Source organism: Mangifera indica, chromosome 11 (assembly GCF_011075055.1).
Source record: "Mangifera indica cultivar Alphonso chromosome 11, CATAS_Mindica_2.1, whole genome shotgun sequence".
Lineage (NCBI taxonomy): Eukaryota > Viridiplantae > Streptophyta > Magnoliopsida > Sapindales > Anacardiaceae > Mangifera > Mangifera indica.
In genome coordinates this window covers 15218150-15235387 of record NC_058147.1, presented here as the reverse complement: position 1 = coordinate 15235387, position 17238 = coordinate 15218150, and the positions used below count along the sequence as shown (strand labels likewise).

Here is a 17238-nt window from a genome sequence, read left to right as displayed (position 1 = left end):
TGGTAAAATTATCAAAGTACCCTTCCCTAGACACAGTGAAATGGTGAATGAACTATTAGGGATCATATGTAGTAATGTGTATGGGCCTATGATAGTGCATAACAAATATGGAAAAGTCTACTTCATCACATTTACTGATGACTTTAGTAGATATATGTATGTGGTTTTGATGAAACACAAGCCTGAATGCTAAATTACTTGAGAAACAAATTAAAATCCTCTAAAGTGATTAAAAAGATGAATACATAAGTACTGAATTTAAACAATACCTAAAGGAAAATTAGATAGTATCTTAAATCACTCCTCTTAGTACTTTATAGCATAATGATGTATCTAAATAGAGGAATAGGACCTTGATGGAAATGGTCAAGTCTATGACGAGTTTTATCAATCTACCTATGTCATTCTAAGGATATTGCCTATACACTAAACTTTGTCCCATCTAAATCTATGAATAAAACTCCATATGAGTTATGGACTAGACGAAAGCCCAATCTAAATACTTGAGGATTTAGGGCTATGAAACTTATGTCAAAAAATTGACTTTGAACAAACTGAGTGCTAAGTCTGAAAAGTGTATCTTTGTGAGATACCCAAAGGTTACTAAGGAATACTACTTTTACTACCCAAATGAGCAAAAAGTCTTTGTTTCTTACGAAGGAATTTTTTTTTAGGAGAACTAGTGGGTGGTAGACCTAACAAAGTAGACAAATCACTTATATAACCCGTGACTATCTGCTTATAAAATGAGTGTGGGTTATAGGTTTTTAAACCCATACCCATAAAACATTATTTTTTGCGAGTAGGACAGGTGTACTCATAGGTACACTCGAAAAAATTAAAAAATGATAAAGGCTTTTTTTTTTAAAAAAACTACCAAAATCTAACTCAATATTTGTGACAACCAGAAACACAAGAAGATTGAAATTTTATTCTCTTTTATTCAAGAGTTGAAATTTTCTTAACAAAAATATTTGTACATCACCTTTTATATTACTTCTAATCCAGCTGGCAAAACTAACAAATTAAATCTACACCGTTAATTGTTAATTAGAACTTTAAACTAAGTTTACTAAACACAACCCTTTGTCTCCTGTTCACCTTCTTATTTTATTTATACTATCTAATATCATTTATTTGCCTTTAACTCAATGACAGTCAACTCTTCGTCTTCTTTACTCAACACCTGTTGCTTCACTCTTTTCATAATTGCACACCACTCTTCTCTAAATTCACTGTTCTCATTAAAAAACAAAAAATAGTTAACTTCTTTGATTTTTTGCAAGCTTCAAATAGTGGTTTGTCTTTGTTCTTCTTCAATACATGCAATAAGTGAAAAATGGTGTCATTTAAAGTAGATTTTGGATTAAAAATTTTAATTAAATTAAAAATTTGGTAATTTCATAATACAAATTCTCGATAATAATTTACATATATTATTGCATTTCACAAAAAACTAATGTATTTTTTATTTACAAATTTAAAAATAATAAAATCTCAAATATACAGGTAACCTACGTTTTTACCTGTATCTATTAGGCTGGGTATGAGCCTTCATATTCTTTACCTATATAAGTCGGCCTATTTTTTACTCGCACTCATTTTACCCATACCTACATTAATCCGACCTGCACTTGGCCTAGCCCACCCATTTCTCAGGTTTAATGGAATGAGGGTGGAACTTAATGAAGTTCCTGAATCATAAAATACCAAGAATGTTAAACAAGGCGATATGCTATCACAGATGGTTGATCATGATAAGGAAGTTCCTTCACTTCAGGTAGACCAATCTCAACACATATAAAAGCCATGTAGGTCTATACGAGTATGTCATAAGCCAAAAAGATTTGGTTTTCTCCTAACTCAATATAGTGATGTACTGGTCATGAATGATGACAAACCTAAAATCTATGACGAGGTTGTTTCAAGTCTAGATTCTGATAAATGGTTGGATGTCATGAAATCTAAAATAGACCTTATGTACTAGAACCAAGTAGGGACTCTAGTAGATGCCTGAAAGGGTAAAACCTGTAGGGTGCAAATGGGTTTTCAAAAAGAAAACTAACACATAAGGTAACGTACATACCTATAAAGCATAATCGATTATCAAAGATTTCACTCAAAAGTATGGTATTAACTATGATGAAACTTTTCATTAGTCATCATGCTTAAGTCTATTAAGATTATGCTTCTTATAATTACATACTATGATTATGAAATCTTTCAAATAGATGTCAAGACTTCCTTCCTGAATGGTAACCTTGTAAAGAATGTCTATATGACCAAACCCTATAGTTTCACTCTTGTTGGACAAGTAGATAAAGTATGTCAAGCTAGAAAAGTCTATTTATGGACTTAAATAAGCTTTAAGAAACTAAAATATTCATTTTGGTAAAGTTATTCATGAGTTCAAATTCATCAAATATAAGGATGAAACATGTGTGTATAAGAAGATCAATAAGAGTGTGATTACATTTCTGATATTATATATCGATAACTTATTGATTATTAGAAATGACATATCAAACTTGCAATTGGTAAAAACTTGGTTTGTTAGGTAAGTGCCTTCGAGAAAATCAAATTTGGCATTTGTGAAAGTAATTTTATTTTAATCATTAATAAAAGGATTAGTTGTTACTCAATTCATATGTTGTTTATTTATATGATAGTATGAATAACATGCCCTTATAATAGTGAAACTATAATGAGGGGATTAAATGACTAATCATGAGAACTTTATATACACATTAAGTGGCCATTCTAGAAATATTCGTAATCTCAACATTGTAATGAAAAGACACATGAAATGATGATGAAATTATCATAGTATTGAGCGACCCCATTAAAAGTGGCAATAATTCTCATGTGTTAAAGCTATTGTAGACAGCTCGTGTAACACATAGATGCACATTATAAACTTATTCATTGGACTGACCCAATCAGAGGATATCCATATGGATAGTTGTTCTAGTGTCTATGGAATAAATCCACTAAACACCATAGGTATATGTGATCTTTTGACATAAGGTTGTTAGACCATTTTGTGTAAGGATCGGTATGTTTTAACGTTATCTAACGTGCCACCATAATTGAGGAACTATAAATATAGTAATCAACTATCTCATGAGATACATGGAGGCTATGATTGATCAATAAAAGATTTGTCACTCTCGTGTTAGGGTAAGAGCCTTAGAGTAAATTGATTTAGCATTTATAACTGTAATTTTACATTTCATTAATTAATAAAGGATAGATCTAATTGTTATTCAATTCATATGTGTCCTTTTATATGATTGTGCTAATAATATGCCTTTAAAATGGTAGAACTGTGATGAAGGGATTAAATGACTAATCATGAAAACCTTATGTACATTTTAAGTGATGTTAAGTGACCCCACTAATAGTGGTGACAATTCTCATATGTCAAAGCTTTTGTAGACAGCTTGGTGTAATACATGGTTGCACATTGTAGACATGCTTATTGGACAAACCTAACCAAAGGAAATCCAAATGGATGGTTGCTCCAAAAATCCTCTAAACACTGTGGGTGCATATGATCATTTAATTTGAGGTTGCTAGATATTGAAAATAATAGGTGAAGAAGAAGATGCAAAGAATGTCATACATGTAGGTAAAACAAGAATCAAAGCATGATTAAGACATATAAGAGAATGATTAAACTTTTACCTATTCATTTGTCTCTTATCAAGATATAAGATGATGGATTAAGCTCCTCACTTGAAAAACCTCCAATGGAGTACACATTCCAAGCCAAATCTTAGAGAGAAAGAAGAACTTTTAGTTTGTTTTATGAGAGAAAGTAAAGTGCAAAAATGCTTAGTTAGTTCAAAATGAACTAAAATGTATTTTATATAATGGTGGCCTATTTTACAATTTCAAAATTCTTATTTGGCCCAACAAATTCATAATTTGAAGTTTTACCGTACATGTATATCAAATGAATATCTTAGCCACCTTAATTTCTTCTTACTAACATCTTAACTTTTAAAATGTTATTTTTTACACTCATATAACATTTTATATGATTTTCATTATCCTTCAAAAGGTACTAGTCATCTTTGGATAATTAATCCTCTCTTTAGAAAGCTTGGTTGATTGGTGTGACCCTTTAGGGTCACCATGGCGTAGCCGTGAGTCCTTTTTCAAACGATTCGAAAGTGCACTGGAAGCTTAACAGCTATGGTAAACATCTAGCAATGTGTCATAGCCCCTAAACCACGATGAAGAAATACTCCTTCGAACCTAATATCTTCAATCGTACATTCCATGTAGGTAATATCTTTCTATTGTCCAATTTAGATTGATTCTGGACTTATAGATTGTTAAAGTCCTAATTTTAATTCTTTACGAATCATCAATTTAAACATTCGAAACATATCATAACGAATATCCTTCGTATGACTTACATTATACTATAGTCAAAGATTTGATTTCTAATATTTATCGATGTTTGTTTCAAAACTCGAATCTAGATTGAATCAGTAGATATTCAAAACCTAATATTTTCTAGGTCAACAGATCCTATCTTGACCATCATTTGTTTCCATATACAAATAATACATGACCAGTATGGCTTGTCTTAAGAGATTTGGTTAACTTTATATATATACACCACATGAATCACACGTATCCATATTAGATCTGTCATGATGTCTCAGGTCAAAGGATTACTTCATACACTAGTACCATCTTATGATAAGTCCTTGATTACAATTTAATGTCATGTGACTGATCGTTATTGGTTATATTCGAAAAATGGTTCTCTAACTATTAATCTATACTAATACCCTAATGACATAACCTTCATTGTTACCTACACTAATGTCATCTCATGACATTCAATGAAAATATTCAGTATACCTACTATGTGATATAATTGTCTAAGTTATATCACATTCATAAGGAACAATTTGATGATTCAATTTGTATTAAGTGAGTCATCTGAATAGTTCATACACATACTTTATATTATAGTAAAATAAAGGAAACAACTTATACATATGAACAAAAAAACTACTTCTTTACTAATAAATTATTTAAAAGATTATATACAAGATGAAATGCCTTAAAATCGACAATACAAATGGTTCTTAGGGCATACACTAACAAAACTCCCACTTGCACTAGAGTCATTCACTGTTGTATTGCATACCCATCTTCTTAAGATAATGGCCCGACTGCTTTAGTGTTATCGCCTTAATTAGCGAGGTTAACAACATTATCTACTGACGGTATTTTTTGAGTTATGATCTCTCAAGTTCCAATGAATTTTCTTAAAATGTGATATTTTCGTTGAATATGTTTGCACTTTTGATATGTCTTTGGTTCCTTTGCTTGTGTAGTATAGAACATGGTTATCGGATAAGCCATGTTTAGAACCAGATCAAGTTCAAATACGAACTTGTATATCTATCCAACCTCTTTTGTAGCTTCTGAATCAATAATATATTCAACTTCTATAATAGAGTTAGTTGTGGTTGATTGTTTAGAACTTTTCCAACAAACTGTATCCCCATTAAAAATAAAAATAAACCTTGACATAGACTTTCTATCATCAATGTCTAGTTGGAAATCAAAGTCTGAGTATCCCTGAATGTTTAACTTTGAATACCCATAACTTAAAACAAGATCCTTAGTCCTTCTTAAGTATTTAAAGATTGATTTTATAGTTGGCCAATGTTTTTCCTTTGGATTGGCATGATATCTACTTGTAACACTTATAGCAAATGCTATATCAGACCTTGTATATAACATTACGTACATGAGTCTACCTATAGGCAAAGCATAAGGTATATTACGCATCTGTTGTCACTCTTCATCGGTCTTTGGACCTATATCTTTAGAAAGATGAAGACTATAAGTGAAGGGTAAAAGTCTTCTTTTTGAGTTTTTCATATTGAACCTTTTTAACAACTTTTCTATATACAATTATTGGCATAATCCAAGTATTTTTTTGGTTTTATCTCTATAAATACAAATTCCAAGGACATATGTAACATCTCCCAAATCTTTCATTGAGAAGGTTCTAGATGACCAAATCTTAACCTTATTCATCATGCCAATATGAGAAATGTAATAACATGATCTTTAACCTATTTGCAAACACAAGGTTCATCTAGATTTTTTCAAAACAAAATGATTTGATTATTTCATCAAATCGAATGTTCCAACTTCTAAAAGCTTGTTTCAATCCATAAATGGATCGATGCAACTTGGGTCCTTTATGTCTTTTAGAAGTGGATACAAAACCTATGGGTTATTCCATATACATGTTTTCTTCAATGAATCCATTAAGGAACATAGTCTTGACATCCATTTACCAAATTTCATAATAATGGTATGTTGCGATAGTTAGTATTATTCATATGGATTTAATCATAGCCACAGGTGAAAAAGTTTCCTTATTATCTAACCCTTGCTTCTAAATGTATAGGTCTCTACTTATCCATCCTTGCCAATCTTTCTCTTGAAGACCCATTTACAACCAATAGGAACAATTCCTTTTGATGGATCAACAAGTGTCCAAACTTGATTAGCAAATATGGATTCTATTTTATAATTCATTGCTTCTGGCCATCTACCTAAATCAATATTCAATATTGCTTCCTCATAGTTTCTAAGATCATCATTATGATTTATTTCTCCCACTAACTAAGATTCAAAATCTTGTTTATGAATAAATTCATATCTTTTTGGGGACTTGGATACTCTAGAAAATCTTTGAACTGAAATTGGTACATCAAATGTAGAGCTCTGCTAAAAGGACTCTCTTGGATGGGTCTGGCCTGTTTGATTTAAGGCTCTTCAAAATTTTCTTTGAGCTATATTTTTCTTCTTACACCTCCTTTTTACAAGAACTCTTTCAAAAAGTGTGCACTTTTGTTTATCAAAATTTTTTAATTAGTTGGGACGTAAAAGTAATATCCTAAACAATCTTTAGGATATCCTATGAACCAAGCTTTTTAAGACTTGACATCCAACTTATCAGTTTTAATTAATTTAACATAAGCTGGACATTCCCCAATTTTAAGATAATTGACACTAGGACACTTACCATACCACATCTCATACGGTGTTTTCTGAACTAATTTGGAAGGTGCTTTATTCAGAATATATGCAGCAGTAAGCAATACATATCCTCATAATGATGTCGATAGATTCGTAAAACATATCATGGATCGTACCATATCTAATAGGGTACGATTCCTCTTTTCTGATACACCATTATATTATGGTGTATACGGAAAAGTCATTTGGGATATGATTCCATTTTCCTTCAGGTAGTCTTAAAATTTCATACTCAAATATTCACCTCAACAATATGATCATATGGCTTTAATATTCTTTCTAGATTAGTTATCTACTTCATTCTTGAATTCTCTAAACTTTTTAAAAAATTTAGATTTGTATTGCATTAAATGGCCAAAAGACCATTTCCCACTCAAAATATACTTTTATCTCAAGTTCCTACCCTTAACTTTGAAAATCCTATTAACCCACCAATAACCGGTTAAAATTAATGGAATTCTAACCCCTTGAAATATTATTTCTTTCCCCTCTTTAAACCCTAAAAACTAACTATTTCTCTCATAGTCCAAGTGTTAAAAAATGACATTTTCCTTTATAAGGTTTAGTTTTTAAACTCTGGCACCATCTTCGATGCTATTGCTAATAACCTCTCCCTTCTGAAGCTTCCTCTCCCTCTAGTGATCTCTCTCCTCTCAGTTGGACGTCCAATCTTATCTTAAGGTAGTCTTGAAATTTGGGATATGATTCCATTTTCCTTCAGGTAGTCTTGAAATTTCATACTCAAATATTGACCTTAACGATCTGATTATATGACATTAATATTCTTTCTAGATTGGTTCTCTACTTCATTCTTGAATTCTCTAAACTTTTTAAAGAATTTAGATTTGTATTGCATTAAATGGCCAAAAGACTATTTCCCACTCAAAATATACTTTTATCTCAAATTCCTACCCTTAACTTTAAAAATCTCATTAACCCACCAATGGTCGGTTAAAATTAATGGAATTCTAACCCCTTAAAATATTATTTCTTTTCCCTCTTTAAACCCTAAAAACTAACTATTTCCCTCACAATCCAAGTGTTAAAAAATGACATTTCCCTCTATAGGGTTTAGTTTTTAAACTCTGACACCATCTCTGATGCTATTGCTAATAACCTCTCCCTTCCGAAGATTCCTCTTCCTCTAGTGATCTCTTTTCTCTCAGTTGGACGTCCAATCTTGTCTTCATCTAGGAAGATGATCATCTTTCCAAATAAGATTTTTGTTGGCCAACGTTCTAGAAAAAGGAAGAAAAACCGCTGGAGCATGGTAATGCATTAGGGAATCTTCATCATCGACAATAGCACCAATGGCATGGTGATACTGAAAAATAAATTTTAATTTATTTGTAATATTATAAATGAAAGGACAATTTTACCCTTGAAACAAATAGACTTAACCCTCCATTGGTAGGTATTTGAGATTTTCATAGTTAAAGAGTAGGAACTTAAAAAAGCAGCACACTTTGTGTGGGAATAAGTCATTTGGCCTTCATTAAATACATGTACCTATACCTTGAATAATCGTCGGTAAAAGTGATGAAGTATTGAAAAATTACAGATGAAAGGACAATTTTACCCTTGAAACTAATAGACTTAACCCTCCATTGGTGGGTATTTGAGATTTTCATAGTTAAAGAGTAGGAACTTAAAAAAGCAGCACACTTTGTGTGGGAATAAGTCCTTTGGCCTTCATTAAATACATTTACCTATACCTTGAATAATCGTCGGTAAAAGTGATGAAGTATTGAAAACCACCTCTTGCCATTTCACCAAATGGTTTGCATACATCAGAATGTATTAGTTCAATAGTTTTTATAAAATATCTTAAGTTTTGTAGAATAACTAAACATATTGACATTAAACATAATGCTTTAAGAGGCATCATTTCCAAGAGGAAAATAAGCATACATCATAATTTTGTGCATAGTATGTCACTGATCCTTTGATCGAACTTGCTTTAAGAGATGCATATCTTACACATGTTAAACTTCTTGATTACATAAACGATGACTAATAAGTTGTTGAGCTTATATATTGCATTGGTGATATAACATCGAAAACCATAAATTTAAGTTCATTTTGTTTTGAACTTGCATCCCGAAATTCTTGGGTTTTCACTGCGTACACATTGTTTTTTGGCTCAACAAGATTACAATATCACACAAGTAAGAGATTGATGCACTCACATGAGCAATCGTCTTGGCGCTAAAAAATCGAGCTAAGATGAGACATTATTCTTAAGAAAAGCAACACTAAGAGAGTGCCAATTTGAGACAAGTTTCTCGAGAAAATATTTGTCGAAGCTAAAATGTTGTCTTGATGATCAATCAAGATGAGGTCATGAATAGTTACATTTAAAAATGGTTGATTTGGATTCCCATATCCAATAACTCGTGAATGTCATATGTGAGTTCTTACTATAAATAAAAATACCTACAAGTGTAAAGATAATTAAGAACTCAAGTTAGGCATTGGGTGCAATGACTGAACTAAAATCTGTACAGTGTTAGTAGTGACATTTGAGAAAATATACACTATAGCATATGATTTATACTATGTGTGCATAAATGAAATAACCATCTGAACTAAGATCTGCATAGTGTTAGTGATGACATTTGAGAAATTATACATTGTAGCATATGATTTATACTATGTGTGCATAAATAAAACAACCATTTGAAGTAGTGAGAGGATAAATCTCTATTGCCTTACTATGTGAGACTTTATGAGGTTTACCTCATGTTGGTACCTTTTGACTCTTTGTTGTTATTCGATGTTTACTCTTAATTTGTTATCTTAGCTTGACACCTATAGTCACACACAATTCAGTCTATGGAACATAACTAGAATTAAGTTTAAATTGAGAATTTTGAGTAAAAGAGGAAGACTTATATATTACATGTGTCCATTGGTCAGTCAATTTTGTCATTCATATAAGTGAATGGATTTAATCATGGATATACAAGAAAATAACACAATTATAAATGAAAGATTAAAGGGAGCTAGTGTTATCGAGTAAGTTAAAGGAACTATAAACACGCTTTTAAATATTTTATTCAGACTGAAATGATAATAATATTTTTAATAGATACATAGTATTTAGCTTCCAAGTGTAGGTTGCTCGCGAGGTCACATGACATATTTGTAAATATGAAATGTACTATCATATAAGATTTTTTTTATGCCTAAATATTTGATTTGGGTCTTCCCTCATATGTAAATGAGAGATATTAGATCCGAATCCACCCATGACAAGTTGACCCTACCCAAATGCTCAAAACTGCCAACATAATTATTAGGTAAATGGATGTCAATTGGACTATTATTTAAATATCCAAAAATTGTCATCGCAGGAAAAGTTAACGCAATTTCATTTATAGAGAAGATTTCCTTCTTCTCCTCCCAGAAACTATAGCACAAAAAATACACAGAAAAATTCTCCCAAGGATTGTAGTACTCGGGCAAATGGGGCTGTGAAAATGACTAACTCAACACCTTGTACCATATCCGGATTGCTTTCGTCACAAAAACAAATTCAGGTATGCATTTCTATTTATAAAATTTAACAGAATGTTTTTTATTTTTTTGGCATGCTTAAATTTTCCAACAACTTGTATACATATAGGGTTTAATTTTTTTTAAATGAAAGTCATATATACAATATATCGGGCATCAAAGTCATTTTCCTTTAGTATATGACCTTGTCATTGGGGTTTAAATTGAATTAAATAGATTTTAGGAGGATTATTGTAATATAGTTGGTTCCTGAGAGCGGTTTAAACATTTTCCAAATTTTATGGGGCCAACAAAATGAGGTCTCAAATTCATTTTAACGGCCCAAGTTACCCGATAGAATTGAACACCCATAATTCTGAGAAACTAAAAAGCGGAACCTCATGCAAAGTTAAAGAACGCTGTTTTTCTTTTCTCCCTTACTCAACTCTCGTCACGATCCCCGATTGGGTATATTTACTTTGCTTTCCTTCTGTTTCTTCTTTTATTATTTCTTTATTTTTTCACTTGTTGATTGATTAATATCATTATTATCGTGTGATTAGGCTTCGAATGTGGGTTTGTTCTTCCCCACGATTTTGTGGTATGTTTTCATCTTATTTGATTTCTTAGTTTCCAATTTTTAGGATCGGATTTGTGCTAAATAATCCACGATTTATGTTAGGGTTCGGCTGTTATTATCTTCACTTGTTACGGGGCTTGAAACGCCGTACTTCAATTTGAGCTCAAATTGGAATAATCAGTGTTATAACTTCAATTTTCTTGAAGTTTAGTTCATTTTCAAGCAGTCTTGTTGATCTTATTTAATGATTTCATGCTTTATTGTGCATATGGATGATTAATTATCAATTTTGGCAATTTTTTGTGTGTTTATTTGTTTGTTTAATGTGGGTAAAGTGTAGAAGCTATTGTTGAGTGCTAACCTTTAGGAAAAACAATAATGAATATATGAATTATAAAGTTCAAATCTTTTTATTTATTTATGTATTTCTTACGTTCCTGGGAAAGCAGACTGCGAGGTAGTGTTTAGTATCTTAATGCAGCTAATTTGATCTTTAAGTTTTTACTATTTTGTGGGTTTCATTCAAATGTTAGCTAAAAGCTCTGGAATCATATTATGAACTATAAGGTGTTTATAATGAAGTTTTTGCTGGTAAGTGACTGTGACTGACATGAAATTGTGTGGGTAGAGAAAGATTAGTAGGTGTAGATTCTGAATTATGAAATATAATGACTTATGATTTGAGAATCCATTAATTGTTAGCTCTACCTTGAAAAATGATTGTATATTAGTGAGGATGATTTGAACTGCCATCAAATATATCAAAAGTATGTAAATTGGTGATCAAAAAATTAAAAAGAAGTGTCACATGAGAGAGCATTTGAGTTGTTAGGTTTGTGGTTTGTGCTTTAGCACCTACTCAGTAAAAGTCCAAGGGTTCTTGCTTCCCAAAGGTTTGTAAGACTCAGTGAGGGCCCTAGTGTTCTAATCTTGTTCAACAAACGGGTTTGAATTTTTGAGTCAAAAATAGTGGAAGGACGACTCTAAGTAGAGTCTGCATTAGTGTAACTAGTTCTTAAAATTAGAGAGCGTCTTATTTCCATCTTGGACCAAATGGTGGAGACCAAGTTGACTATTTAAAGCCAATGTTTTGATTTAATTACAATTTTGAATTTTTTCTTTTTGTCTTAGGAAATAAGGACTTTACTTGGTTTTAGAAATTCTTTTTATTTAAGGAAATTTTTCATTTCTATTGGGAATTTATTATCTTGTTTTATAATAATTCATCTTTGGTTTATTTTTATAATAAATAAGAGACTTCAAAGCCATTGAGTTGCCCCCTAGGAATAGCTTGAATGGCAAAGAGGAGGGGTTGCCTAAACAAGAGAGTATGAGTTCAAAACCACTGATAACATATCAAAATTAAACTTTTGACTTACCTAGTATAATTATTGTGGGGCTGATCATTGGATTCAGAGTTTTAATTGTTTGATGTAGTCAATTCAACCCCAAAGGAGCAGTCTGACTCAAGTAAGGGTTCCTTGTTGACCCAAAAAAAAAAAGCTTTTGAGTTTATATGTTGTTTCTTGATATTCTTGTAATTAACAAGGTTTTGTTCTTTATATATCTGGGTGTTCTTTCAAAGATTTGTGAAGCATCCCTTTTCTTTTCTTTCATCTCGATGCCCTGTTTTTGTGTTGAAGCTATATATTGAATACTGCAACTAGTTAGTTTGAAACTCTCAAGTAACTAAGTCTACAAGATTTAATGGGCTATTGAATAACAAATGTTGTATTTATTGTTTGAAGACAACGTATTGTATACATGAAACTAATGGGAAAGTTGCCCAGTTTGTGCAAATGGAAGAAGAGGAGCAATGCTATCTGATCTTTCAACTTTTTGAAGCTTTGTTGAATCATTGCTCACCTTCTCTTTTAAATTTAATGTTTCTGAGCACAACCACCTTTTATTTTTTTAAATACTATCTATTCTTTGTGTATGCATATTGCTATTGCTATAATTATAATGATCTAATGTAAGTAAAATTCCTTGTACAGTTCCTACCAACTAGTGCATGGCTGTGGCTGATGTGGCATAAATGGAAGGAGAAGTTAATGTCTAATTTCTCCAAACACATATTTCCTTTGTTGGGGATTAAGAACAACATTATCAATGGTAAATCCAGAAGTTGCCTGCCATCCAACAATATGCTATAGGCCCATAAGGCCCTCAGATTTATTGATTTTAGAGAAACTCCATGCTGAATCGTTTCCTATTAGGTAAATAACCTTCTCTGTTGCTTTCTTGTCAGTTCTTAAAGGTGTATAAGCTGCCTTTTCAAGATTAAGCTTTCATCTCTTCAGGTATGAGTCCGAGTTTTTTCAGAATGTTGTGAATTCACGTGATATTGTGTCTTGGGGAGCTGTTGATTGTAGCCGACCTAATGGCCAGAGTGATGAACTTATTGGATTTGTTACTGCACGAATTGTTATGGCTAAAGAAAGTGAGGTGGGTCCTCTTTGTGTGTAAGGATGACTTGCTTTTATTACTTTTACCAATTTCTGGGCTCTTTATCTCAGTACTGGATGCTAGTCATATACCCATGATGTAGCACTATGGGATGCACCTAGTCCTAAGTGGTTTTATCGAAATATTTCTAATAATTTAGGAAAATCTTATTCCAAATCCTTTATTGACATTCTAAGGACAATATTAGTATTGAAACCTTTATGGTTGATTAAACTGATTTATATCTTTATGCTTGACCATTTTGTATTATAATAAGTGCCAACTAACAGTATGTGAGTCATTTGAATATTTCATTTTCTTAATTACTTAGAAGCATTATCTACTGATAATCATGTTTCTTGAATTGTTGGGATTCATTGAAATCAACATTCCTTTGCAGATTGCAGACTTGCTCAGTTATGACTCATCCAAATCAGATCAAACCCTAGTCTACATTCTGACACTGGGAGTAGTGGAATCTTACAGAAATCTTGGAATAGGTAGAGCTTTTTTAACATGATATGTTTCTTGAAACTGTTGTCATCCCATAACTAATTATTTGGTTGATGTCATAATTGCAGCTTCTTCCCTTATTCATGAGGTCATGAAATATGCTTCAAGTATCCCAACATGTCGTGCAGTTTACTTGCATGTGATATCTTATAACAATCCTGCCATCCATTTGTACAAGAAAATGTCATTCAAGTGTGTGCGAAGGTTGCATGGTTTTTATTTGATCAACGGTCAGCATTATGATTCATACTTGTTCGTTTACTATGTAAATGGCGGTCGTTCTCCCTGCTCACCACTGTAAGTACAAAACATACTTTATTTTTTATCTATTAAGTTATATATTTTACTTTTTAGGACTGCATATTTCTCAACATTTGAGCGCAAATTTATCAACCTGCTATTGTTGGCAAAGGGTTGGGTTTGTTTAGAGTGGATTTTTGGCTGTTTATTGGCTTTGTTAATATTGTCTATCCTTTATGAGATAAAAGTTCCTAATTAAAAAAGAGGTAAATGATATAAAGGAACAACATATGCATACCTGGTTCAAGATCTCAAGGGGTAGCTTGAGTGGTAAAAGAAGAGGTTCCATGTTTAAGAGGGCATAGATTCAAGTCTCTTTAGCTGATATTTTAAAATCAAACACTTGACTTACCTGGTTTAATGGTTCTAGTACCGGTCACTAGAAAACTTCAAAGCATGCATTTCTTGATTAATTTATGTTGAATTTTTAGCAAATCTCAGAATTTAAATTTAGAATATTCAACATATCTCAATATTTAGTTGAATTTTTGTTTTATGGAATGAAAAGATATTTTGGAAGTTGCCATTATCTCGTAATTAGGAGAGAAATTGTCCCCTAATCTTATTGTTAGGTGTTTCGTTTATTGAAGGAAATTTGTATAGTCGTTATAGTAGCTTGTATTTATGTGGTAGGTAGATAATTTAGGATAAAAGTTAGATTGTATAATTGTCCATAAACCCCCATAGTGTTGAGTATTTTTCAAAGAAAAAAGAAAAGAAAACAAAGAACATATTTGCCTTATAAAAGATTCTTCAATTTAGAATTTGAATAAAAATTGAATGATTAAGTTTGGACATTTTTAGATCCAGTCGAATTTGTCAAGAATAGATCTTATTTTCTCATGTAAATTATAATATTAATTAACATGTTGTATTTGGAATCTCAATGCCATAACGACTATATGATATCTGAAAAAGTAAATTTTACCTTTAATATATTGTCTTAGGACTTTCATTTGCCCCTTAGGGTGCGTTTGGTTAAAGGTTTTTAAGATTACCTTGGTAATCTATCTTTTATTCCCTTGTTTGGTTTGTCAGTAATAAAATATTTACAGTAATCATCTATTACCAATGTTGACGTGACAGGTAATATAGGTGGTAATCTGATTACCACCTTCACCTTAGGTATTTAAAGATTATTGGAGTAATCTTGAATTTATTATAGAAAAATTATTATTTATTAATTTTTTGAGATAAAAATAAATTTATTTTTAATTAATATGACAAATAATATAAAAAATATTTAAAAATAATTATATTCAAGGGCATTTAAGTAAAATATTTTACTAGTAATCTTTTATTACCTTTAACCAAATACAATAATTATTTATACCTATCAAATTTTATCAAACATAGTAATCATTTATACTCAGTAATCTTCTAAGTAATCTATCTTTAAGGTAATCTTTCTATTTTAGTAATCAAACATTACCCAAACCAAACACCCTCTTAGTGTTTCCAAGTCTTAAGAGATTCATTAAATTTCTGCACTATCTCCATAACTTGAAAGTAAAAGAGCTATTATCTCTTCTTATTTTCACAAAGTTTAGTCTCTATTTTTAAGTTGGGGTGTATGTGTTTTAGATATTTTGATTGTTGTAGAATCTTAGGCTAATCATTCTGATCATTTGATTGGTTTTCACCCAGCACTGTGATATGGTAGATGGTGCCTCTTAAGTCTTGTCTTGACAGGAGTTGATAAGGGGACCAATTATAATTAACATGAGAAAGAAGGTCTATTCTTGTCTTTTTCTGATATCTTTGATATGGAAAAAAACTAGAATATCAGTTCTTCTTTCATTGGGGGTGTGTCATGCACATCCTGGTAAGGGGGCTTTGGCTTGGAGGATATGATTTGCAGCCCAGCTCTCTACAACTGAATTTGGCTGTTGGTGGTAGCAGACATTTGCCATTCTTGTTCTACTTAAAAACCTATTGATTTTAAAGAGATCCCATTGTAAGGGTTTTCAATTAGTTGCTTATGTCTTGTGTATTCTGCAGGGAGCTTCTGGCAGTTGTGGTGAGTTACATGAGAAGAGGTCTTAGTTCATTGGGTGCCAGGCTAAGAAAAAAGGAAGAGAAGGTACCAAGATGGCTCAAATGTAAAGAAACCCGTCGCCTTCTAACAACACAGGGCAGGAAAAATCTCACAACCAAGTGTAGTGGGTTTGAATGTGTTTAACATATTTATTTTTATTTCCGTTGAATTGCAGGATGTGTTGTGTTACCGCTTCGGTGACAGTATCATGCTTGCTACAACTTTCGGATCGAAGTCATGTATTTCCATCCAAGTACCGAGCCAGTAACACAGTAAGAACATTCATTGCATAATCTATAGAGAAACTAGAGGTTATGTTCTGAGATCTTCCTTGTCTTGAAAGCAAAATGTATGAAAAATTAATATTTGTAAAAGGTACTTTGTAAATTTATTTATGTAGCAATTTCTATTTAGCAGTCTGTGGTTGATAACTCAATATTTTAATAAGTTGTACAAAATGAATGTTCAATAGTATATCTGATCATTCCATGTTCCTTTAATTTAGAATTATGATAATCCATCGGTAGTGTGTGTTTTAGGAACCATTCATATTATTGGTTTTGGGCATCTTATCTTGTATATAGATATGTGATAATTTATGTAACATCCCTCTTCAGTTATATATCCCTATCCGAAATATATATCTGTGGAAGCATGTTACTCCAAGCTTTTAAATCATTGGTAATATTGATTTAATGAAATAACAGTCAATAATAACCACAATCACTATGAATAGCCACGATCCCCAAAAGTGTAGCTTAATCAAAATTTG

The 17238-nt window shown here is 31.6% G+C and overlaps 1 protein-coding gene across 1 annotated transcript; it reads left to right on the top strand.

Annotated features, from left to right (window-relative positions):
• The first annotated feature begins 13179 nt into the window (after positions 1-13179).
• Positions 13180-16966, top strand: LOC123229879 (histone acetyltransferase MCC1-like). Its single transcript, XM_044655883.1, is given in 7 exon segments — positions 13180-13238; positions 13240-13386; positions 13471-13615; positions 14016-14115; positions 14197-14425; positions 16430-16563; positions 16642-16966. Coding segments are annotated over 7 exon segments (825 nt in total). The 5' UTR covers positions 13180-13194; the 3' UTR covers positions 16668-16966.
• Positions 16967-17238: the final 272 nt, after the last annotated feature.